The 25,321-nt window shown below is 43.8% G+C and overlaps 1 protein-coding gene and 1 non-coding gene across 4 annotated transcripts in view; both read right to left on the bottom strand.

Annotated features, from left to right (window-relative positions):
• Positions 1-266: 266 nt before the first annotated feature.
• The window catches only part of AP1G1 (adaptor related protein complex 1 subunit gamma 1), a 52,217-nt gene continuing 27,162 nt past the window's right edge, over positions 267-25,321 (bottom strand). For all 3 annotated transcript variants that reach the window (XM_074881959.1, XM_074881958.1, XM_074881960.1), the window contains exons 7-23: positions 22,603-22,698; positions 22,028-22,108; positions 21,681-21,779; positions 21,214-21,269; positions 20,274-20,387; positions 16,579-16,719; positions 15,874-15,928; positions 13,109-13,231; positions 12,693-12,782; positions 12,137-12,264; positions 11,423-11,527; positions 9,173-9,314; positions 8,614-8,740; positions 8,063-8,158; positions 7,669-7,829; positions 6,674-6,772; positions 267-4,263 (exon numbers count right to left, since the gene is read on the bottom strand). In XM_074881959.1, the coding sequence (XP_074738060.1) occupies positions 4,162-4,263; positions 6,674-6,772; positions 7,669-7,829; positions 8,063-8,158; positions 8,614-8,740; positions 9,173-9,314; positions 11,423-11,527; positions 12,137-12,264; positions 12,693-12,782; positions 13,109-13,231; positions 15,874-15,928; positions 16,579-16,719; positions 20,274-20,387; positions 21,214-21,269; positions 21,681-21,779; positions 22,028-22,108; positions 22,603-22,698 (1,815 nt within the window). In that variant the 3' untranslated portion in view covers positions 267-4,161. The remainder of the gene's footprint in view (positions 4,264-6,673; positions 6,773-7,668; positions 7,830-8,062; positions 8,159-8,613; positions 8,741-9,172; positions 9,315-11,422; positions 11,528-12,136; positions 12,265-12,692; positions 12,783-13,108; positions 13,232-15,873; positions 15,929-16,578; positions 16,720-20,273; positions 20,388-21,213; positions 21,270-21,680; positions 21,780-22,027; positions 22,109-22,602; positions 22,699-25,321) is intronic.
• Positions 18,786-18,872, bottom strand: LOC141949041 (small nucleolar RNA SNORD71). The gene has a single exon (XR_012630639.1). It is a non-coding gene; the product is annotated as a small nucleolar RNA SNORD71 (small nucleolar RNA).

Genomic DNA, 25,321 nt, shown 5'->3' with positions numbered 1-25,321 from the left:
GGGAAAAAAAATCCTGGCGTTCAGATCTCATCGCACCTTTCTAGCACCTGGACAAGTACTGCTGCTGACAAGTTCTCTTTCAGGGTGATAATTTCACATGACTGTTTACGTGTTTTCTGTCTACTCATTTTGCTCCCCAAAATTTCCTGGAGAGCTTTTCAGATTCTGCCCCTATTGATTATTTCACATCATCTGACCTTGTTGTGGCCAAGTGTTAAGAATCAGTAAATCCTGTCCCACTGTACCAGCAAAAAGCAACAAGGCAGTTTTAAATCATTGAATATTGACTCATTTTATTAGTCACTTCATAATTTGTTTCAACCAAAAGACAATACACACAGCAGAAGTCTAATGCATCCCATGTAAATGTTTACATCCGTTATGCTCCTCACTCACCTAAGAGTCAGCATTTATTTAAATTTTTCACATCTCAAAAATAGGTCTGCAGAAGTCAGAATGACACCAGGCTCCCTGCTCAAATGGCATGTTTTTACTTCAAATTTGGTTGGGTTTGTTGGGGTTCTGTTTCGGGCTTTTTTGTTTGTTTGGGGTTTTTCGTGGTTTGGGTTTTGGTTTTTTACTATACTGTCAAAGAGGTGGGATGGGGCTCTATGTAAAATGTAAATTACAACATCAGGAAAAAAGGAATATACAGGAGTAGAGTGAAAGTTCAGAGGGAAGCAGTCCAGTAGCTTCGTCCCTCACAGCCCCCAAGTAGAAAATGAACACATAGAAAGCGCACCAGCAGATCTTAAAAAAAAAAAAAAGCCATCTTTGCTGCTCCATCTTGCAGCTAGTACCAGCCTTGGGGAAGGCACCAAGTCACCTTTCCCAGCTGTTTCAGCATCTTCCGAGTTATATATCCAAGGTACTGTACAGGTGGCAGTCCCCTCACTGCTATTGCTTCAAAAGGTTGTTCAAGGCCATATTTTGTCCCATGAAAACCTGGACAAAGTCGAATCTTGGGACCTTCCCATGTCTCCTCCCCCTTCAGGCCTATTATGGCCACTATTCTGTCATTTTTTGACTCAAAGTACATTCACTTGAAAAAACAGACATTCAGTCTCTCCCAGCTCCAAAGTCTCCAATGCAGATATTAGTAAGATTAGCATATATTAGTAAGATTAGCCATGAAGTCTGTATCTTGCTGCCTTTATAGTCCCTTTACACTGAAGCAAGGAAAACGTTGACCAGACCTGTAAGAATTGTTGCATTCAATTGGTGGAAAAAAAGATTCACCCTATCCTCCAAGCACCTCAGATGTGGACATGCGAGTACTCTCCAGTGAGAAGACAAAGTAGCAGCACAGACCTTAAGAGATGCACCCAGGGGTCAAGGAGCAAGCAGTGGTATCTAGTATTGCAGATATGGGAACCTGTGAAACCTGGCCTTCCTTCTGACGTCGCATTAGTGCCCCATCCCTTGGCGGGAAGGGAAAGAGCACCAAGGACAACAGGAATGTTCGGCTGCTACAGAGGAGAACTCCACAGCCTAGGGATGGCTTCAAGCAAAACACATTTCAGGTACGTGCACCACCCCCTTCAGCTTGGCTCAGAAATATATGACAAAGTGCCTATTTCCCAAAACACAAACACGGTGCAGGGGTGGCTGAAGGTGCCAAGAACATAGCAGGAATTTACCCTACAAACTTACCAACCAGACAGAGACCAACAACAAAACCCAGCTGCTCTAGGGGACAGAAAACAAGTGCCGCAAGAGGGACAAGACAACCTGTTCCCAACTATGCTGCAACAAACTGGCCAGGTGAGAGACCATTTACTTCATCCTCCCCATCTCGTCTCCTGCACCAGCACTGTTTCTCAGCAAATACAAATGGAGATCGAGGCGTGCCAGCTTCCAGCACAAGTGACCATCTACATTCTGTGAGGAGAATGGGAGAGCTTATGGGGAGTTCAGGAACTAAGGCAAAGACTTTCCGTTAGCTCACTGGGGTCTAGATTCAACGTGCTTGGTCTTCAACACTGAGGAGTTTGAGCTAGTGGGGTGGTGAATAGTCACAACTGGTGAAAGCAACAAAGGTCAGCACCTACAAACATGCTTCGACTCCGCCATGTTCTACAAGACTACCTGCTTCACGATGCTTCTCGCTTAAGCACAGTGTCTATCTCACCACTGGCAGTCAGGGCATGACCCTGCCACAACCAGAATTACTTCAGGAAATCATACATCATTACTCTAGATTTTATAACCCCATGCTGATACCAGTTCCAGTAGAATAATAAAACTTTTTGCTAATCCAAAGGCCCAAACCTGCTTAATCAGTAAGGCAGCGAAAATGCCCTCCAAGAGAAACTAAACTTACTCCACTACACAGATCAGCACTTAAGTGACAGTCAGTCCTACATTATATTACTTAATGCAGTTAAAACCAAAGCAGACTGAACAACCTTTAGTGGCCTCCTGCTCCCAATTCAAGGGCAGAATAGGTCTTCAATTTTCCCTAAGTACACTGTGCACCACTCCTGCAATGTTTTTGGCAAGGACTGGAGCCTACTGTTAGCACTTTTGCAGACACAAAAAGCTGCGTCTAAGCTTCCCACCAGAGCGCTGGACGATCAATATCTGTAAAGCCCTAGAACAGAAATAAAGCAGACGTGCCATCTGTTTCTTTTGAGAAAGCACTGGGTTGGAAGCTGGAGTACCTTCAGCTTGCCAGCACACTCATGGATGAAGATCTAAGATATATCCTCCCCAAAGAGTGCTGAACATTTAAATAGTTTTGTCGCACCGTGCTTTATGTCCTATACACAGTCTCCGTGAGAACTCACAGAGCCGTACTACCTCGACAACAGTTCACACTAGGAAGCATAACTGACCACAGCTTTCTGTACGCTTAGAATAGTACCGGACCTCACAACTTTGGATCCAAATACTCAAACGACTGGCTTCCATTCAAAAAACAGTTTAGTTACTTTCAGTCTGGACCTGAACTAGCACATTTCTCTGAAAGGGGAGCAAGGAGCAAACTACAAGGATCAATTAAGTAACAAAATGGGAAAAGGTCTCTTTAAACCGCATGGTCTTTATTTCAGTGCCAATATTACAGATACAACACAAATATCCCAGTCAGAAGTAACTCAAATGGAATCCAGGGGGTCTACAACAGGCTCTGGAAATTAAATTGGGGAGAAGGTCTGGAATAACTGGGAAGAGCAACTTTGCAGCATAGTCTCTGATTAGTCTCCCAGCAGGAACAGAACCCTTGCTCAAAGACTGATCTACAAAACTGAATGTCTTTTCTACCCATAAACAACAACTAATGGGTTAAAAGGCTTTGAAACCATGTGTGGTAGAAAACCAGCTGCTCCTTGGATCTCCACATCTCTCATACATCACCACACTTTCTGGGGAAGCTACAGAAGACTGTGAATCTGCATGGCTGTAGCTATTGACGGAAAGAAAGAAAATTCAAGTGTAAGGTCTTCATTTCCAAGTACAGCACCAAAGCAATTTTATCAACTCTCACCAGCACCTCTTTTCCTGCACTGCCCCAGGTTTGCAGATGAACTCCCAAGGCCTAACTTGCTCTTGGTACGTCTCACATAACTAAGAGGTGGGTGTATACGATAATGCACTGAATAGGCCATAAGAAGCCTCCAGCCCCTTCGGACATCAGGGATACAAGAGGAAAGAGGCAGGGCAGCCTGATGTTCCCCAAGTCCCCAGTCTGTGCCCCAGATGAAAGTGCCTGAAGGAATCCAGCTAGTAATGAATGACAACACGCCTTGCCCACCCCAGGGGAAAAAGACAGCAGAAAGAAGGGGCAGCTGTTCACTTGCTGCAGAGAGAAGAAAGCTTCCCTGCTAGAAATTCCAGACTTCTCTTCCAACCAGGCTGTGTTTCTTTGCAGGGGGGTGGGGGGGAGGGGAGAAGGGAATGTTGCTTCTGGCTGTGAATGCATGTGTGAGGGAGTGCACAGTAGCCTCCACAAGCCGCCAGCCTCATCAGCGGAGGAGAGGAGATTAGTCTTAACAGATATGCTTCAAAGTCAGCAATCACTTCAGGAAAATTCCTCCTCATCAGCAGGTCTCATCTGTTCCCCATGCCCATGGTGCAGTTTGGGGGATTGCCAAGGATCACAACCTTCTTCCCAGAGTTCTTTTGATTGGGTGGGGTGAGAATAAGAATGGTGCCAGAGCCTCACTGCCAAGACTGAGGGGGGAAGTTGTTGACTTCTGCTAGATCCTGCATTGCTGAGCCCTTGTGATTATATGTCAACTTGATCCGCATACGTAGTTGTTGCTACAAGAGAAAAGGGGAAAAAAAAACCAAAAAAAACCACAAAACAAATTCAGGTCTTCATTACAGGTCAGTGAATCCCACCCCATCCAGCTCCCCTCCCTTAGCCCATGAATACAAAACACAGACCCTTCCTCACCATAGGAGCAGGATGTGCAGGGTAAGCTATGACACTGCAGATCAGTGCTTAACCTGGCAGGACACTGATTGGTCACTCTAGTTCTCATATCAGGTACAATCTCTCAGAACAGCCACAGCACACCTTCTACACACATCCCTCTGCACTGGCCCTGATCTCAGAAGCACTGAAGTTCTTAAATACAAAAATAACTGCTTTAAAATCCCAGTTAACAATGGAAGAAAGCAGGAGGCAGATCTGGACTCTGCTGCTCTGCACTTGGGCTCGCAGGGAGAGGTGTCGTCTCCCACACTCGCCGTTCACTCAAAGCAGCGGTCTGGAAACGTCAAGCCTTGCGTAGCTCTGGAGCACTGTGAAGGAAATAGCCTAAGAAAGACTGGAAACAGGGTCTCTAGGAACATTTCCTCCTACTGTAAGTGATGGAATTGCTCAGAAGTTGTTTTACACTCTGTCGTTTGGCTGTCATCCAGCTACTAGGTGGCCCTTAATAATAGAGCACAGCATGCTCCAAGTCAGGTTCCCTATTCTCCTCACTCTCAAAAAATCTTGTTTCCCAAAAACGCTAAAAGGAAAGGCAAAAAGTTGGCTATTTCTGGCTCTCTTCCCCATACCTACAGGGAAATATGCAAAAGGGATAGCCAAGGGAGGAAAGGAGGACAATGACTGCTCCAACCAGCCTCAGGATAAAAAGGCTATGCTTTATCACTAACAGATCAACATAACTGGTGTCATTTTTGTTATTGGTTTGTATTTGGTGGTGTTTTGGGAAACTGGCCATCAGCTTCAATCCAGCATAATGACAGCCCATGTCCAGGTGAACAGACTTTTTTACAACACTGACAAGACAAACAGCTACCTCCTAAGTAGCAAGGCTGTTCCAAGGTTGCCTCCCTCAGAGAATTCCAGGGAACTACACTATCTCACGGACAGGGCTCTTGCAAAGCTGAACTGTCAGGCAGTAGCAGTCTAAAGGACAGTAAGAGATGCACAAATGCCTGAGGTAGAAGAGTTAGAAAATAGTGGGAAGAGAAGAGGGTAATAAAATACTATTTTGCACCTCTGCATTCTGAAGTGTTCATAGGAGTTCTGGTGTTCCAACAAGAAAGCATCCCACTATCTACGTGTATTTCACTTGTGGGTCCCATCTGAGGTGGATATATTGCAACTTCCAGCACCTTACAGGAAAACTCCCAAACCTTCCCAAGCTGAGAACGTAACTTTCAAGGTGATCTTTGAAAGGTGCTCTACAGCACCACAGAGAAATTTGTATCAGATGTATACAAGACAAAAAGAATAATCAGTCTTGTACCTTAATATAGGCAGAGGGGAGCACACTATACTGAGATAAGGGGAGATGCATTGAAACCACAAAAATGATGCACTAGAAGACAGCCATTTCAGTGAAATCCTGGGATGAAATTTGAGAATTTTTCTAATTTGCGCATCTGTCTGGCAGCAACACTTAACATCTAGAGCAGTAAGTAAGGGTTAACCTATGAAAAACTTAAGATGTTTTAAGTTCTTAAAGATGGTTAAGATCTTAAGGGTGTCCCACAAAGGAAGAAATTTTATTTTTCTCTCTGATGCCATCTGAATACTTGCAAAGCCTCTTAAGGAGGACATGTGGGCCACACCCCTCCCTCCCCCCTTAAGTCTGTTGTGTCCCAGTCTTGAAAGCCTGTCTCTGAAGGCTGTAAACCAAATGGAATTATGATTAAATCACACCTAAAGGTTCTTGCCATCAACTGTTTGAAGCTACACTCATCACATTATAAACAAGTGACACCACTTGAGAAAACAGACAATTTTGTTAGTGTTATGGATCAAACTATTTCTTGTGTAACAAACATTTCAAGTAATGCTGCTCCAGATATCAAGAATAAACGTTGAATGTATTTATTACGGCAAGATGCTTGCCCTTCAGACATCACTTTTACAATGCATACAAACAACAGGTTGAGCTCCTCTAGAAAGGCCATCCAAAAACTTGTTTAACCACCATTCCAATGAAAAACACATTCATGAATTCAAGAAGGTAACAAAGCCACGAATCTGTTTTAGCAGTATAACCAAGTAGAAGGCCAAACCTGTGCCCACGACCTCCTGTCTTTTTCGTAACTTTTTCCTAACCCTAAACAAAACGACTGTCATTAGAAACATATCATTCACTACCATCACTGTCTGTCTCTCATCTCAGATGCATCCCTGACTGACTGCCACTAAATCCATGATTCCAAGACAGTATCTTTCATAACTGTTCTTGGAATCACTCACCTTTTGTGGATTCAGGACTTTAATGACCTGTGTGATGGTCCCCGAGTTAAATGCAGGGATGACACTGCTGCTGGGAGACAGGAGCTGCAGCTGGAATGTCTGAAGAAAGGACAAAGAGAAAACAATTTCATGCTTAATCAAGTAAGAACAAAGTGATCTGTTTGCACCGAGAGACAGCAAGGAAAATTAAGAGTTCAGTTCCTGGCCCTGAATAATGAGTTCTTCAATTCCCTATCTGTAGAGAATATTCACTGGCCCACCTGCTTTCTACACAAGTAAGATCCAGGTAGCACAAATACTAGGGGGTGAGGGCTCGCTGTAGTTTACCAAGATCAGCAGCGATGCATTGTTTCAAGTGTCAGATGCAGAGGAACAGTCAAGAATGCTCAGCACACCTGTAACTTCAGGAGGCCCATTCTTTCCCCAATTCCTTCCTATGGCAGGTATGAAACCTACCCGAATTAAAGTTAGAGCATTACTAATTCCTAGAAGTGAAACTCCCAGAAGCGAATGTATTTTCCCAAACTTGAAGAACATTCTAACCACACCCTGCTTAAATGGTCTGCTCTACTACAAACTAGGCACTAACTGTCTGCCATATTTTGTGCTTTTTCATGTATTCATAGCTGCAAAGAGCATGGTATATTTCTTAGAAACTAAGAATAAAGGGAAAGATTAGTGTCTTAACTTTTTTTTTTTGACCCAACATTTTTCTGCATATGGTTTAGCAACTTTCCTAGGAAGTGGTGATTTTGAAACAAGATTTTGTCCAAACAGAAGTAGTCCAGTCTGATAGGAAGCAGTGTTCTATTGCATTTATAACATTTACTTTCAGGCTGGAAAGAGCTGACTAAACTGAGCACTAAAAGAACCTATGAACAGCTCTTAGCCTTGTTGCCCATGCCGCAGGTTTCTGTCTACATGAAAGCACTGATCAGGAAGTATTTGCAGCTGGCCCTCAACCTATCACTGTAAGCTGCCCTCCATGGCTCTACCTTTGGTACTGCAGCTTGGAAAACAAAATCTGTCATATCCAGCTCTGTGCTGTTGGAGGCCTGTATCGTGATTACAGTGACGCTGGGGTTGGTGTTTGACCTCTCAAAGGTGAAGTCAATCTTCAGCCCATTCTTGTTGTATGCAGTAATTGAGGGGATTCCTGTAGAAAACAAAAAAGCAGCAGACCTACAGGATCTGGAGATCATTCAACATCACAGAACGCATTTACTTTACCCCAGACATGAACTCTTCTGAAGATTAAACACATCCTCTTCTGCTCCAGTGCCTGTGCCACACTTCACTTCCAAATCCCTCCCTCTTTTTATTACCCCTTGTTTCCTCTTTTAGTTGGGTGCTGTGGCACCTCAGGCTAGGGATTTACATGTCCCTAACCTGCAGCAATATCATTGAAGAGAGGCTGTGATGAAAGTCCATCAAGCAGGAACGAAGGCTGTGCTATCTGGGGTGCAGGGGCAGATACTGGAGAACCTACAAGAAATGTTGAAGGATTATTACTTAGCTGTCATAAAATGAAGAGTAATTACTCCTTCTCCAAAGATCAACTGCTGCATATCCTATTTCTTTACATGAAGCTCTACAAATCATCTGTGTTGTTATCCTCCCCTTCTCTGCTTTCACTAACAAGGACTGGCTCCTCTTGAGCTAGAAGGCATTCAAACGGAATGAATTCCTCACATCTCCCAGAGTTCTCTGGAAAGGCTCACAGCATTCCCAGGCTGCAGTGTGAAAATGCTCAAGTCTCACCAGCTAATCATGCAGAACCGACCTGCGACTTCATTCCCTGACTCCTACCTGTATGCTAATGTGGGTCTTGGTAGGAATACGCGTGAAGGCCAGGACTTGATAGAAAGCAAAGAACTAGCCAGCCCTCATCCCACCCCAGGACTGAGAATGCAGACTTCAAAGAGAAGCAGCCTGCTCACCTGTTAGGTTGAGGTCTCCCAGGAGGTCCAGGAGCTCTCCGCCAGCAGAAGCTGGCTTGCTTGTAGGTGCAGTGGGGATTACAGGTGTTATATCACTTCCCCCCAACAAGTCCAACAAATCATTTGCCTAATGAAAGAGTGGATGTGGTAGTTAAATATTCAACTCCCTGCTACCTTCCCCTACAAATGTAATGGATTCTACTTGTTCTCAACAGAAGACCCACAGAGCTGGCCAGAGAGGTGCTTAGTTTGGCTACAGTCCCACACCCCACAAGAGATCCTGGGACCACAGAGAGAAGGATGGAGGTCGTGCACACCGAGACATTTTGAGGCTACATGTCTTTACGCCACCCTGCTCTCACACTCCCCCAGTGACCTCTTCCACACATCTGTCCTTGACCTACAGGCACCAGAGCAGAGAGGTGATGCAATCATCACCAGGCCAGAACTAGCAAAGAGGCAGAGAGTGGGAGGGAGATGGTCTCAGCTTACTGTTGGCAGGGGCTAGTAGTGTGGTCTGACAGGCAGTGGAAACTTATCCTGGATCAGCTTCCATTACCTGGCTAGCAGGCTGCAATCCAGAGGGCGGAGGTTTGGTTTCCAGTACCGCTGGCTCTGTCTCTCCATTGGTCTGTACAATCTCAGTGGGGCCATTTGTGGTGGCTTTCTCCATTACTGGCATTCTCTCAAGCAGGGCTGGCCTGAAAGAAGCTGACATAGTTACACTGTGCCATCTTCCTGGATCCCAATCCAAATACTCAGACATTCAGATGATTTACACAGGGCAACCTGCCTTTTCCTTTCAGCTCCAACACAGGGGAACTGTAAGACTGCATGACAGCCTGAGGAGGTCAGACACAATCCCTGGCACTCTAGGCCAGTGTAAACACGTTAGCTGACAGCTGAAAGCCAAACAAGCCCTCCTGCCTCCTGCTTTCCCCTAGTACTTGACAAAGTTTCCACTGTGGGACTAAGATAACAAATCCAAGGCAAAGATTAAATAATTGAGCAATGGTGGATTAACTACAGACCCGGGTCACCTGACTGCTCTGTTCCATAAGCAGTTGAGTCAGAGTCAGCTCATCTGACTTCTCCTTGAAGAAGGGTTAACCACTTAGGTGACAAAGTTGGAAAAGCAAATCACCATGCTCTCATTTAGCCAAATTAAGTTTCCAAAGAGATTAAGTTCAGCCCTTGGGAGTACCCTCCTGAAGTGATACAGAGAGTGAAGAGGTGTCACGGTATTCAGAATCTTGACATCAAACCAAAAAACTAAGAAAACCTGTATAGGGAGAACTAGTCTGTAATACAAGAAAGGCCATTACCCTTGCAGATCAAGCCACAAAGCGCTGCATGTAATAGCAGTAAGCCACATTGTCCACACATCTTTTGGGCTGAAAAAGTGCTCCAGTGCCAATAAACCCAACAACGGGCCATTTTTGACCATGAACAAAGTCTTAATGAGCAGAAACTATTAAACATTGACCTTTACACTGTAATGAACACCAGAATATACTGGGAGAAAAAACACAGATGCTTTCTTGTAAAACTGAATGAAGCTCACATAAGTTTTTCTGAAGTGTAACGCTTCCCAAAACTATGACTAGCATACACTGCCATCTGATCAAAAGCCAGCTGTGACAGACACTGTTGTCTGCAATGGTCAACTCTGATCAAAAGCCTCATGCCAGATTTTTCTCAACTCATTCATAAGACCATGTGAAGCCCTCAGCAGCTCACATGCCCTAGCTCGTTTTTTAACATAACTTCTCCAGGAACAATCTGAGTTGCTGCATAGATCCCACAGGAGGGGAGAAAAGAGGAAATCACAAGGATGTTGTATCCTACACATAGTGAATACGATGGTATCTATGGAAAAAAGTGATTGTGAAGAGCCTTAGAAACAAAGTTTGGAGGCCCCTACAAACACAGGCAGTATTTAGTCCAGTGGCATCCATTTTCTCTGTTCTCTTGTCTAGACCCTAAAATGGATGTTCCTTCATCCACTGGAATCTTACGGAAATTTTCAAGGATGAAGTTAATTCCAAGAAGACCTCCTCCAATCTTACAATCCTCACTGAATAGAATCCATGGTGCTCCTATGTATCAACAATTAACTATTGTAAATGGATTAATGACTATTGTGCAAAGAATTACAGCTTTAATCATTGCAACAAAACGGGGTTTAACTTTCTCATAAAGAAACAATCACTCGAGCAAAGCAAAGATGAATGGGGACCCCTCAATGATAAGGTGTAAGGAGGTTAACATGCTCACGAATTGTAAAACAGGGATGCTGAGTGGTGCAGTGAAATAGTATGCCTTTGCAAGCAGAATTTGAGATTTTAAACAGATACTACAGGAACATACAGCAAATTAAAAAGATGTTCTCAAAAACTGAAGAGTATTAACAGTTGGAAGAATTACCTTGAGTTCAGAGCACATCTTAGGATGACAGGTCAATGGGTCTCTGCATGTTTATTCCAAAGACATTTTAAAATAAGTTTGAACCTAGTGACTGTGGAAATCTAGCATGGGAAAAGCTACCTGCAGACACTTACTCAGCTATCACATTTAAGATTCAACACCTAGAAGTAAAAATTAGTCAAGTTCAAGCTCAAAGCAGGGCAAATGTTTTGGCAGAGAAAGTCTTAAAACACTCACTAGCCCTACAGATGAGGAAGGGATTCTAGTTCCTCTGTATTCCTACCAAAATCACCAAAGCTCTCAAAGCACCAAGTGTGGTACACAGGAAATCAGAGTAGATTATAATGATCCTTTTCAAACACCAAAACTCATCAGCACTCACCTCATGTGATCGTATTTCTTGAAAAGTGCATTATATTCCACTGCCCTCTGCTGTAGCTCCACATCAATGCTGCTGCCATAAATGGAAACTACCTTCTTAATGCGACTGTGTGGGGGCAGGGGGGAAACAAAAAAACAAAACCACACCATGGAATTAGCAGCAATAAGCAAGGGATTAGCATGTGTCATCTGGAAGACACTATCTGGCCTCTGCTCAAGAAGTGTCTTGGGTAACTCATTTAAAACAGTAGTCACCACTGTTTCCCTGGACTGTCTATGCAACATCCATTTTTGAACTGTCCCTTCACAACAGCATCAGCAGGTGATTAACACCCCACCACCCATCATAAGAAAGCTCAACTACCCACACTAAGAAGCCATCGGTAGGAAACAAGGCTATTTTTCTCTCCATCATCCTAAGAAGGAACTGGAAAGAACAGTCCACTGGAAGTAAGGCCTTATCTTCCCCATTAAGGATTTTTCAAGCAACAGCAACGTGGATTAAGTCCCTACACGGTAGCGGACACCCACAGAGAAAACAGTACAAAGCAGTGAAGTCTTCCACACTGCAAGCAAAGGGGGGCTGTAAAAGCCAACAAATAACAAGATGACTCTTGTAAACCACGGAAGCAGAACATGTCCTTCTACTGAAGACAACTGACACCAGTGTATTTGCAACAAAGCCCTGTGTGATACAACATCAATAAGAACTCACTTGACAGTGCAGGTGAACCTTGTGGAAAGCTTCATGATGGCAGTGAGAGCATAGCCTCGTGTAACAGATGCAGACATATTAGATATCAGGACACTCTCTAAAATATCAAGAACTTCATCCTCCGTTACCTGAAAAGGTACAGAAAGGTTAGGCTGAGACAGAGAAAAGCTTTGCAGCAAGCCTTCCAGGACATACTGTAAAAACCTGTCTCATGCTTAATCGCCATGTCGTACCTTCTCTGCAACTCTGTGAGCCTGCAGCGTTATGTTCAGAGTGTGAGACAGAAGCATCTAGCTGGAGATCCCGTGATCTCCCGTGATACTAGTTTTAAGATACAGTTCCTGCTCCACATACTGAAGAGCAGCTCTGCCAACCGTGGCTGCTCTCCTCACAGTGAGTGTTTACGCAGCCCATGCCTGCAGCATGGGAAGGACACTCCTGCCCAGGGTCCATCACCATCACGGACATCAGTGCTAAGGAACCACCACGCTCCCCTCACATCAAGCAGCTCCAGCCTCAGCCAGGTACAGAGTTGTTGTTCTTTCCCAAGCTATACCTGTATTGGTTCCTCCTCTTCACACTGACCAGACACCAGAAGATCTCCATACTCTCCTATGCACCAAGAGGCCACTTGCACCAGGGGCTGCTGTTAGAAGAAAAATCAGATGCCTCAGAGATAAATGAATGCCTGCATGACAAATTAAACCCTCACCATTTCCCTGAGCAAGCTTAGCCCTCCTTCCAGCCAAAGAAGTTCTCCACAGCAGAAGAAATAGGAATATTTAATTTCATCAAGAATTCCCTAAGAGAAATAGAGAAAATAAAAAGAACATGAACTTACAGAAGACATGCCTCCTCTGCAATCTGACCCTTGGAGCTAGACAGTCTGATGTTGCCTTACCTTGAGATGCTTAGTAAACATGCTTATTGCAGTACAACAGGGAAACTGAAGCTGGTCACATCTGGTATTACCTGGGAGTAATCACCAAGGATGGCTTTGTAGAGTCTCTGCACAGTGTAGGCATGCATCTCCACACTATTGGTTATTAGCTGAATCAGATTGGGAACAGCATCATCACGAACATAACTTCCTGCCTGCAAGAACAATTGTTGTTAGGTTTCACTATCCGACTTCTCAGGAACACCCAGCATCTGCCGATATCCTTCACAAAGCCACCTGATGTGCATGGAAATAAAAAAAATCAACCTCCTCACCCCCAAGCACTTTACGGTTGATTTTGAGCAAGGTCAGATGGGCAGAACTACAGGACAGTTCACTTTCCCAATTAACTCAACGATACCCAGAGAAATCCATGCTATAGATATCCTGAAATTGTCAAGAGGATAGAATGAGGATGTAAGAATCCTGTGCTACGGAAGGAACAAAAAGCAACAGAAAACTCCTCTGTGAAACGGAAGGCTTTAAGTCAAAGACACCCTGGGGGCAGAACACAGTTTCTTCAGTCGCTTGCTCAAAGCCAGACTCTACGCCAAATAAGCACAGGACCCAGGAACTTGCCTGCATGTCACTCTCTGGTTAGAGGATGGGAACACAGAACTCAGAGCGAAAAGCCCACTTTCAGGCCAGGAAAGTGTGGGGGGCAATACACAATCACACAGCTTTGGCACAGAAGGGAAGATGTATACTGTTCAAAACCTGTTCTGTTTAGGCACTCCTCTGGCACTGAGAGCAGAGCATGCAAAAAGAAGAAATTAAGTGAGGCCAATTAGATCAACTAAGTGAGAACCCAGCTAGCCAAAAGCAGCTGTATTGGGTTTGTGTGGCCAGGTTTTGGTAGCAGGGGGCTACAGGGGTGACTTCGTGAGGACCTGCTAGAATTTTCCCCCATCTCCACCAGAGCCAACACCAGCTGCGGTGGTGGCGCCTCTGGGATAATGTATTTAAGAAGGGGAAACAAATGCCTGGGCCACAGCAATTGCAGCAGGAGAGAGGAGTGAGGGCATGTGAAAGAAAAAACTCTGCAGCCACCCAGGGCAGTGAAGGAGGAGGAGAGGAGGTGCTGCGGGTGCTGGAGCAGAGGTTCCTCGCAGCCCCTGGGGCAGCCCCTGGTGAGACAGCTGTGCCCTGCGCCCAGGGAGGGCACTGGGGGAGCAGATTCCACCCACAGCCCGGGGGGACCCCACACCGGAGCAGGGGGATGTGCCCGAAGGAGCCCGTGACCCCGTGGGAAGCCCACGCTGGAGCAGGCTCCTGGCAGGAGTTGTGGCCTGTGGAGGGAGGAGCCCAGGCTGGAGCAGGTTTGCTGGTGGGACTGGTGACCCCGTGGGGGACCAATGCTGGTGCAGTTGGGGAAGAGCTGGAGCCTGTGGGAGGGACCCACGTGGGAGAAGTTCGTGGAGGAATGTCTCCCATGGGAGGGAGCCCAGGCTGGAGCAGGGGAGGAGTGTGAGGAGTCCTCCCCTGAGGAGGAAGCAGCAGCAGAGACAAGGGGCGATGAACTGACCACAACCCCCATCCCTGCCCCCTGCCCCACTGCAGGGGAGGAGGGAGAAAACTTGGGAGTGAAGCTGAGCCAGAGAAGAAGGGAGGGGTGGGGGAAAAGTGTTTCAAAATTGAGTTTTTATTTCTCATTATCCTACTCTGATTTGACTGGTAATAAATTAATTTCCCCAAGTCGAGTCTGTTTTGCCCATGATGGTAACTGGTGAGTGATCTCTCCCTGTCCTTATTTCCACCCACCAGCCTTTTGTTACATTTTTCTGCCCCTGCCCAGCTGAAGAGGGCAGTGACAGAGCAGCTCTGGGGGGCACGTGGCGTCCAGCCAGGGTCAGCCCACCACAATGACTGATGCCATCTTTCTGCGTTAGTTCTCATAAGTCTGGTAAACTGAAAAGGATGTTTATCTGTAAGAGTCTGCAGTAAGCAGTCTCATGAATACAACTTTATAAATGGTTTCTCTAGCAGTCAAGAGAAGGAAGTTACTTTTTATTGAAGGACGTAATCTGAGAGCAATTCTCACAACCAACCTTCTATGGAAATCAATTCTCAGTTCAGACGAATCTACTTTTCTCTGTTTCAGGGTGGCAAAATAACACACAAGCCAGACTCGCTTCTTGATGAACTTCTCAAATTTGAACACTCATACTGATAAAATAAATCTCTTCCCACTCCTTTGCCTCAGGGAACACACTGCCTACCCAAGTTATCAAGATCTCTTCCCTCTTGTTTGCCAAAATGCTACTCCAGTTCCAACTCAGCTGTGACATTTATAAAGAAATTCATGTAGGTAAAGAGTAATAATTAAACGCAAAGAAGAAGAAGAACTAGAAGGCTATTAATACAGTTTCATTAAAAAGTTTTGATAATCTCAACTTGGAATAATTCCAAGAAATGGTTTCAGCCCCTTTCTCTTTGCAAGTCACTTAAGGCTGCACTCACTCTCCCCGAGAGCACTGTATATTGGAACCACAAGCAGCACCAGAGTTGTCCTAACTTAGAAGCTAATGTGATTACTGCAGCAGAAAAACTCTGCTACACCTTGTAATCTTGTGCATTTCTGGTATCATACATTTCTAAAACCACACTCAGTCATATTTACTGAGTTTACTTATTTCTGACTGGCTGCCTTGGGTCACTACCATGGAAGTACGCTTCCTCTGTAGCATTTGTTATCTGCCAGCCTTTATAGCCATCTCCAACTCGATGATGAGTAACTTCCTACAGAATTAAGAAAAAAAAATTTACAGTCACACACAAGAGAGGCAATTTTACTTACCGTTGTTAGGACTCTCATAATTGTGTCTATGTGCCAGCGTTTGGAAGGAGCATATCTGACAAAATTAAGAAAACAAGTTAGAGCACTAACTGCTAGCCTTCACACCAGCAAGAAACCCATCATCATCAGAACCTCCCCACTCAGTTACTTCCTGGCCCATGGCCTTCTGAGGGGGGACACACACCAACAAAACACCCACAAAACAAAACACCACACACCTTCTTTGACTTTTTGGTATTAATGCTGACATTGGAAAACTGAACGAATATACAAGTCTGCATAATCTAGCTCAGCCATACCTTGCATATACAATACTTCAAAGTCAGGCTGTTGATCACAATGGCTCAACAGTAACGAGATCACCTCACCTGTACAACTAACCAGAGAATCTGTGTGTGTGCAGGGGGGCAGCGGCAGGATGTCAGCACAACACCTGTTCCAAAGTGCAGCAGAAATCAATATCCTACACTGGTTTAGTGATATGAGGACTATCCATATGGGACACGCTAGTGTGTCCCAAGGCACTACTATCTCCTGTTCTTCAGAGTGGGTTAAAACTGACAAACCACACACAGATCAGTAAATGGAGAAGAGATGATCAACCTATTCCCTCTTGGGGGTTGAGGAGGGAGAGGAACAACACACAAAATTTTCGTATTTCTCAGGATGTACAAAAAATTAATAGCAAGTAAATTGACCCCATACTTTTCAGCTGCAAGAAATATTCCAGATGCACAGTCTGCCTTGAACTCTGGTTCACAGGAATCTAGGAAATACAGCAACTCCTTCATCATTCCACGGACATTGTTCCCATTAACAAGGGCAAAACTCAGTTCCATTGCACGCCTAGGGTGAGAGACAGAAAACCAGTAAAATATCTTCACCTAGTGAAGTAAAAAACCCAAAACACCAAAGTCCAGCTACTCAAATGTACTTACCTTCTAATTAAGAGCACAACATTTATTAGTCCTGTGAGAACAGCCTTCCACATTAAATGTACCAGTATTTTCCTGTTCATGGGCAGACAATAAACACCCACTCCCCCAAAAACCTAAAGGGGAGTGGGGGTGTGGGGTGTTCTCAAAACACCTATCCAGATGTCCTAAAGGCTAGAAACATCTTTCAGCAACCAGAGTCCACAAGCATTAAGGTCTGACTGTCCAAGCATTTGTAACTGCATGCTGCTCATTTCTGAGACACAACTGCAATAAGTAACCCACGCTACAACACACCTTCTCTGCTGGATCCCTGAGGCTAGAGACCTGTTTTGATCTCCATGTATTAAGAGATTCAAATACAGTAGAAATTTAAACTAATAACTGATAAGCTTTATTTCATCCTGTCGGATAGACCCAAAACTACCCTGGTGCTCTTCTCAGAACCCATTGCTCCCCACCCCAAGTTGACACCACAACTAGACAGAGTACTGGCTCTTTGCCATTCCTTGTTGTATACATCAAGAGGCCAGAGGCTAGTCCTTAGCCCTTCTGCTTGAAGTTTCTGTGGTTAATTCTAGCACAGCTCTCCCATTCTTCTGACATTTTTTGAAGACTATTTTCAAATGTGATTAATTTCTGTACAACATTGGCGATTAGTTATGTTAAAATGCATTAACAGCCTCACTGAACAACCCTGAATATTCTTTAAAATTGAGCATTTGGTGTAATCCAGAACCCAAACCTCCAAGTTGTGTCCTCTTCATACTATCAGGAACTTTATTCTCTGCCTGCCACTGAGATAGCCTACTAGAAGACAAGATCCTCATAGCACATCAAAAACTTCCTCCCCCATTTCAGTTATCTTTTGAAATCATCTGGATAGTTGCTGAACTACTTCACGTGTACAGTGAATTTGTACTGCTTGTACAACAGATTACATCCAAAATTATCCCAAAAGGCCTACAGTCAATTTTGTGATATATACTTTCTTCAAGTAGATCAGACTTCTATGTGCGTTTAACTCCAGCAATTTTCATTAAAATCATAATGTTGAGATGCATGAGTTATGCTGTCATACCTTCATATATTTACCAGCAGCAAATGCATGAGCAGTCCCACTGATTCTGTCTTGTTCCAGCATCAAGCCTGCTAACCTATCACTACATGGACACAGTTATTTTTTCTGATCGCTTATTATTTTCCCAATGTTCATGAAACATCAACAACTTAGACCAGGCACATTACCCAATCTAATGGTATTGGGAACATGCTATTTGTTCTCAAGAATCAGAAAGCATCTAGACACTGCTGCTTCTCAACATCTTCCTAGTTGTTATTGTAATAAGAAGGATTTCTAGAGAACTGTGAACTGCAAATGTGTTATTTTTCTTTTTACTCCACTAACACCCAGGGACCTGGAAGACACAGAGGTGTTCAGGACTAGGGTGGAAATACTTAACTAAATTGTTACCTTTTATCATCTAGATCTGTGGCTGAAGACCTATAGCATTATTAGTTGTTTTCATCCCTTCAATTGGTTCCCAACTGCTTACATCTAACCCTAATGCGTTACAAGTTTTCCCTGTTCACGTTTAACTTTTCAGACACGTTACAGCAGATATATCAATACTGCAGGTGCACAGAGGTACTCAGCAATCTTCACACCAGGCATTTATCCCACACATATTGCTTACCTTTAATCACATTACACGCCTCGTTTCTGTCATGAAGTTCCTAGTCACGCAGTTTGATCATATTAAGCAGACAGACAAAGAGACTTGAATTAAATGGCAAAGCCATTCTGAATTATACTACATGGACCAAAGATGCACTGCAATGGTAAAAAGATGATGATAACAGGCCACGCTTCAGATAACCAAAACCAGGTATCGTGTCTGTTCCTCACATCCCAGCCCTTGAAACTTGCTGCCTGGGGACTCCGACACCCAGACAATATATTGCTTCAATGAAGACAGTGCATTGTCAGCAGCACGAGTGTCAGCATGGCAACATCATGCTCTGCCGATGGATCACTCAAAGGCTTCATCCTCCAACTGCACTCAGACATGAAGCTCTGGTGTTTGTAGCATATCTAGATTTTCCTAGCAGGCACCAGTAAAATGCTTTTTGTTGTCTTCTATCCAAAAACTAGATGGGGCACTGCTATTCCACAACCCAGCCTTATGCTGGCTGTGGCACCAAACAGCAACAGTGGCCTGACTTGCTCAGCATATAAGGTACAGATTTGTGTTTTGGGCTAGACTGCAACTGAAAAATAGATTACATGATACCCCTTACGTAACAGTTAAAACTAAGTTTCAGAAGCAAGACAGATCCAATTTCCTTCCTATTCTGTACATATTACACTGAGCAGTGCTGTTAAAAATCTAGATCTGATTCAAAGATGGGCATAAATTTAAAGAATGACTATCAGAACGAGTATCTATGGTGTATCTAATCAATTTGACAAGATGGAAGAAAGAGGTCGAGCAATTTGAAAGTATATTCATGATGTGATGAGGGCTCAATGAAATTCTGGCCTGCAGCAGATTCCACAAGATGCAACAGGGATACAACTGTCCCCGTCACTGACATGTCATATGCTGCACTGAGCTCAGACCACCAGTTATACAAAGAATAATGATGAGAAAGAGTTCTGAAAAAGTGCAAGCAATTGACAGGCTGAAAGACACAATTTAGAAGAGCACCATTCCATATAGGTTGGGTAAAAGTGAGATCAAACAATTCAAGAGTATCTATGAGCATCTGATAGAAACAGGAAAAAGTTAGTATCATGAGTAAAGGGAACATAACTGAAGTAACAAGAAGAAACAGAGGAAGAAGTCTAGACTGAGTATCAGAAAAAAGTCTTCCTGTAGTGAGAAGTAAGGCTGCAAGCTCTCCCACTGCCCAAAGAAGCAGCAAGGAACTGCTATTTACATGACAAACGAACAGCGAGAATGCACAATAGGACGTGGTTTGTAAGCAAATGATTTGAACAAATCAAGTTAAGTCTGAATTCTACCACTGCATAATCAAATTTAATCTAGAACACATTATGTGGATGGCTTAACACTGTTTCAAGACAACAGGGCACTGCCTGTTTGTCTGGGAAAGAAAAGCAGCATGGAGCATGTCAGAGTAGCTCTGATGAGGATCATGCTTTACGGAGGCTTTCTGTCTAGTTGTGAGCACACAATCTGACCTCTGCTGAGACTCCATTTTGGAAAAATTCAGGCAAACAGAAAAATCTTTCTTCTCCAATCCAAGATGCATAAAATGTAAAAGCAGCTTCCCAAAGAAGGTGGCTGCACATCTTCATTACCTTCTTTGAAGTATGAACCACACTACACATTAATACTAGTCCCACAGTTCCAGGATTACTGTCATTCTCCCTGATGCCCTGCTCACCTTCCACAGGCTGTCAACCTTGGGAGTCTACTTCACTGATATTTCAATTACCTTTTAATGGAGACATCCAGATCCTTCAGGCAGTCCACAATTGTGCTTCTGTGCCGCTGTACTGCATTATGGTCTGTCTGCACAGTTTTCAACAACGACGTCAAAGCTACATATCTGCAATAAGGACACATGGTAATAAACAGTTGACAGCAGGCATTTAATTGCTGTGCACAGACACTCACACCCCCCCAAGATTAGTCCTATTTTGCAACAGAACAGGGTTTTCTTGTACTCAGCAACGAACGGAAATCTTCCAGGGGACTGCCTGGCCTGACTTCAGCAATGAGTTACCTACTAGACCGTAACATGCCCGGACAAGCACCTGTCCCAATTCCTGGCTCATGTCAGTTGTCCAGTCTTCACAAAGATTTTTGAAAAGACAAGGCAATTAAAGGTTAGCCCTCCACAGATCATACTCAAACTAGCATGACTTGCAATTCCCAAGGCTAGAGTCTTCCACCTCTACCATGTTTTGCAATCAAAATACTTAGAGATGGGACTTAATTCTAGCAGTTGCAGCAATCCCATGTCCAGATCTATAGTGACCAAAGCACAACAAAACTTCCTTGTTGCCAACAACACACAATCTGTGTTGTTGCCAAACGCCAAATCTGATTTGAATATCACCACAGACCAGCTGGGACAAGACAGGAGATTCACAGGTTATTGGAAAAAACTCTTGACTAGATTAAGAAATCACATGTTAAGAATTAGATCATACACCTAGACGCATCAGCTAAGAAGGGCAGGGCCACAGATAAGCTTTTCACAGAGAAAAGAATGCACCAAGAAAGAAGCAAGCTAGACAGTCATACTAACCCCAACAACAGTACTTCCCAGTTTGGTCTCCTGGAAAGCTCTACTTCAGCATAATCTTTGCATAATTGCTTCTCACACATTTTAAACTGGGTGTTGCCAAAACACACTTCATACAACTTACCTAATATTTTTGTCGTTGTTTAATAAGAAACGGCCTAGGATGTTAATGGCTAACACCTGCAGAAAGAGTTAGGGAAGGTCAGTGATCAAAAAAAAGCTGCTGGTCATCTTCATTGTTTCCAGATGATTTTAAAGGCAACATGTCAAAGGTACCGTTGCAGTTCTTGGCCAAAAGCATAACAAAGAACTCTAGAAGCTGCCTAAGCAGAGGAGAAGCTCAGGCAAACACAGCACAGGCTCTCTCCTGCACGCAAGGGAACACAGTCTGTAGGAAGTTTTGCTTTTTTATTTTTGTTATTTAAAAAAACCCCAGCAAACCAAACACCACTTTCTGAAGAGGCTACAGTCTTATCTAGAGCGAACTGCAGAGCTGTGTTTGGGTGAAGCAGCCTTTCTTCATGTCCTCTACATAAATTACTCTAATACAAGCCTAGAAACAAACAAAAGGCCATAGCAAAGGCAACTTACTCTCAGTCCACTCTCAGATTTTATGTCCATAATAGTCAGCACAGTTTCATAGAGAATGGCATTTCCCACGTTTTTACTTGTTTCTGTATTAGTGGCAACCTGGAGAAAAGAAACAAAATAAGCAACTCCAGCTCATCCAAAACAGGTCCTCTTTGTGCTGTCTGCAGAACAGGCAGTGAAACCAACCAATCCCGAGCAAACAAGCACCACACCTATCAACATGTGTCTCGCAGCAAAATTCAACCCAGCACAGCAAGCAGCTGTACCCTCACCAGCGCTGCTGAACCCAAATGATTAAGAAACCAAAAGAGAAAGTTTAAGCTGCTCATCAACCTTGCAGACCTTACCTGTGCAAGTATATCATTCATTGCTTCACTAGAATCATCATCATTTCGCCCTAAAATTCTTAGTAGCCGCAGGATTCGTACCTATTTGACAAAATAAAGCAAAGCTCAGCTCAGCAGATGGCAGTGTTTTACACGGGGGCCATCAAACACCCAGTACACTTCCGGAGGAGTGGCAAAGAAGCAAAACAAGCTGCTGATTTCCATTCCTAAGCAAAATGCTTATCCTTAATAAGACCCTTACCAACAAGAACAGGCTTATGCTGTGCTCATTTTCTGCCCATTAGCCAGAACTGTTAAGAGTGTCCCCACTACCCACCAGGTACAGCCTTGCAAGATCAACACATATCGCTGCCTCTCCCTTGTGTCACAACTTCCCATATGATAAGGCACTACAACTGCTCTTTAAGACAAGTGTCCTTCACTAAGGCAGGTAAAGAGCATTCGCACAATCAGCTCTAACAAAGACACAAAATCTTGAAATCAACACAGCTGCACTGAGGTAACCACTTCACCACACCTAAGTCTCAAAGCAGTACCAGAATTAGATATCAATCACTGTTTGCATCAGTTCTTACCTGCAAAAAGGGGTCACTGATCCCAGACACATCATGCTCTGGTGAATATCCAGACATGATAAGGTTCTTCAGAATACGAACTAATTGGGGAACAAGCTGTGAAGAAGAGAGTTGTCTTATTAGGGTGCTGTTCCTCCCCCCACCCCAGTTTTGACGTACAGGTCCAAGAACAAACCTGGTATTTGAAAGCAAGTCAGTCTATGGATTCTTCTACAAAGCTCAACCTGCACACCTAGGCCTGATGCTGTATGAATACCTACAGCTTAGCTAGGACACAACTAGAAACAGTTAAGCCGGAACCTGAGAACCATATTGTATCTTTGAAGTACTAAAGAGCTTGGCGGTTGAGACCTGAGAGGAAACACCAACTTAAATTCCTCTCTTCATGGAAAGGGAACGTGCTGGGACTATTAAAATGGTATAATTCCAGGACTTCACTTGGGGGCATTACAGTAGCTCCTAACTCACTTTTAGCATACATCTTCATGGAAGCATCAGCATAGCCAAGATTTTTGATCTTTTCAAGTACTGTACTGCTATGATTAAATTATTAAGAACTCCTTCAAGTTTGACACTCCATCCAACTTAGCTTCTAGAAAGAAAAGCTTCATGATCTGCTTCCTCTCCAAGAGTTTCCAAATAGGGCAGAGAATGGATTTCCCTTCAACCTTGCCCCAGGGATCTATTGTTAGACTACTACTTCCCTGCAAGCAGCTCCAGGGTCTGTTCTCCTCCTCTTAATCTCAAATTTCCCCGCAAGAGCAGCAATACTAAACTGACCAAATTATTTGCTTTATTGCTATTAGAAGGGTTCTGCATAATGGCAGGAAAACTGATGGAAGCACTGCTACTCTGCCAGATTTGGGAGCACAAAATCATATCAGCTTACACTGTTCATATTTTAAAGTTTCTTTCCAACTGTATGGGTTAGAAAACTTTCAGAAACAGTTCAGATTTCTCAGATGTTGATGGCACTGGTGTCCCAGTAGACACCTACCCACAGGAATAAGTTATCTTTCAAGACTTGTACACAGCTTTGAAGAAACACTACCTATCTGCAAAAGTTTGGTTCAGCTCCCTCCATCTTAGGCTCTAGCGATGGGCTTCATCTGTCAGGGAAGCTCTGAAGAACCGTAATATAATTTTTCTGTATTATGTATGCCAAGCAAGTAAATGGTTTAAGGCAAAACGTGGCAAATAAGCCAATCAGTAAAGCAAACAAGCTTTAACAAAATTACTATTTATCTCCAAAAACCTTCATAGCAGCTATGAGTAACAAAATAGTCTCAGGGATGAAATGGAAGTTTGCTCCCAACACATCCTATGAAAAACCGTAAATTTGAAAGAGAAACTTGACTCTTTTTCAGTGAACTGTAAGAGAAAAACCACTCCTGGTGGATGACAGAGATGTAGATCTCTACAAGCTTTATTCCTTCCATAGGAAGTTTCTTCTATCCCTCTCAGTGCTGGTATTATTAAAATAATCCAGACACTGTCTGGAGACGTGACAAACTAGACAGAGGTGTTATGGTGGCTACACTAAGTGGATTCTTCATTCCTGAAGCATGGCTAGCACCAGGACAGCAGGATTCCTTATCTCAACTCCATGCATGACAATTAGTTTATCAAAATCTTCCCTAAAAAGCCCTTCCCAACGAATCCACCTTTAACAAATTTTCCTGTCCTTGAGACAGGCTGATCCTCCGTTCATGTATGCCTACTAGGAGTCAGGGATTGCATTCACATTAAACTTTTACCAGATCAGAGATTTCTTATTGTAAAGTTGCCACTTCTGATAACATCAAACCAAGATGGTGCCTCAGATTCAGGACAGATAGTAGCAGAAGCTGCCAAAAGCACAGTGTGACTTATAGAGCACAATAGCTGCATGTGGACATGCTAAATGAGCAATGTTTCCTGGACTGAAGTCCTATACATTTGTGGTACAGTGCAAGAAGAAAACCAGCCCAACATCTCTTTTTTTATTCCTACATTCGCTCTTCAGGAATTACATACTCTGAAAACGTGCATTTCATAAAACACACAACCAAAGGAACCATGAATTTCCTACAATCTGCCTTAAAGAGGAAACCAAAGGGTGCTGCAACATCTTCCCTCAAGACAGAGTAACAGATAAGTAAAGTGACCTGCTGGAGCATTCCTGGAACCCTGATTAACATTTTCTTTATCTTCTAACATGCGAGAGTTATCACAACTGAGGACAGAACAAAGGGAAACATTACAGCCATGGAGATCGGTTGAGGGCACCCCCCACTTCTGTAGTCAAATTACACCCATGAAAAATATCAGCAATGCAGCTGTACTCAGTAGCTCTGTGCAGCACAGTTAGCTCACTTACAGGTGGCTAAGTAACTGTCCCTCCTGCTCCCTTTTGGGAATCGCCCAAGGTTGCCCCATGATTCAGACAAAACACAAAGCCCAGTTTGTGATAAGAAGAAAGACTGAGGCTACAGTTTGCACAGGCACAAAAAAATTCCCTGAAGTACTCCTCAAATGAGAGGGAGCTCGAGGAAAGCAGGCTCATGTTTGAAAAAGGCCACAACTGAGATTCAGGGCTGCCATGGGTATAAAGGTTTAGTGACAAGACCAGACCAGCACACAAAAAGCATTAGACAAGTACAGTTGATCTAAGCGTGTGGCATCAATCACAAGTGCGGCATTAAGAGGCACTGCCTCACAAGAGACAAACATCTACAGA

This window comes from Strix uralensis, chromosome 12, assembly GCF_047716275.1.
Source record: "Strix uralensis isolate ZFMK-TIS-50842 chromosome 12, bStrUra1, whole genome shotgun sequence".
NCBI classification, from domain to species: domain Eukaryota; kingdom Metazoa; phylum Chordata; class Aves; order Strigiformes; family Strigidae; genus Strix; species Strix uralensis.
This window is presented reverse-complemented; position numbering and strand designations above follow the sequence as displayed.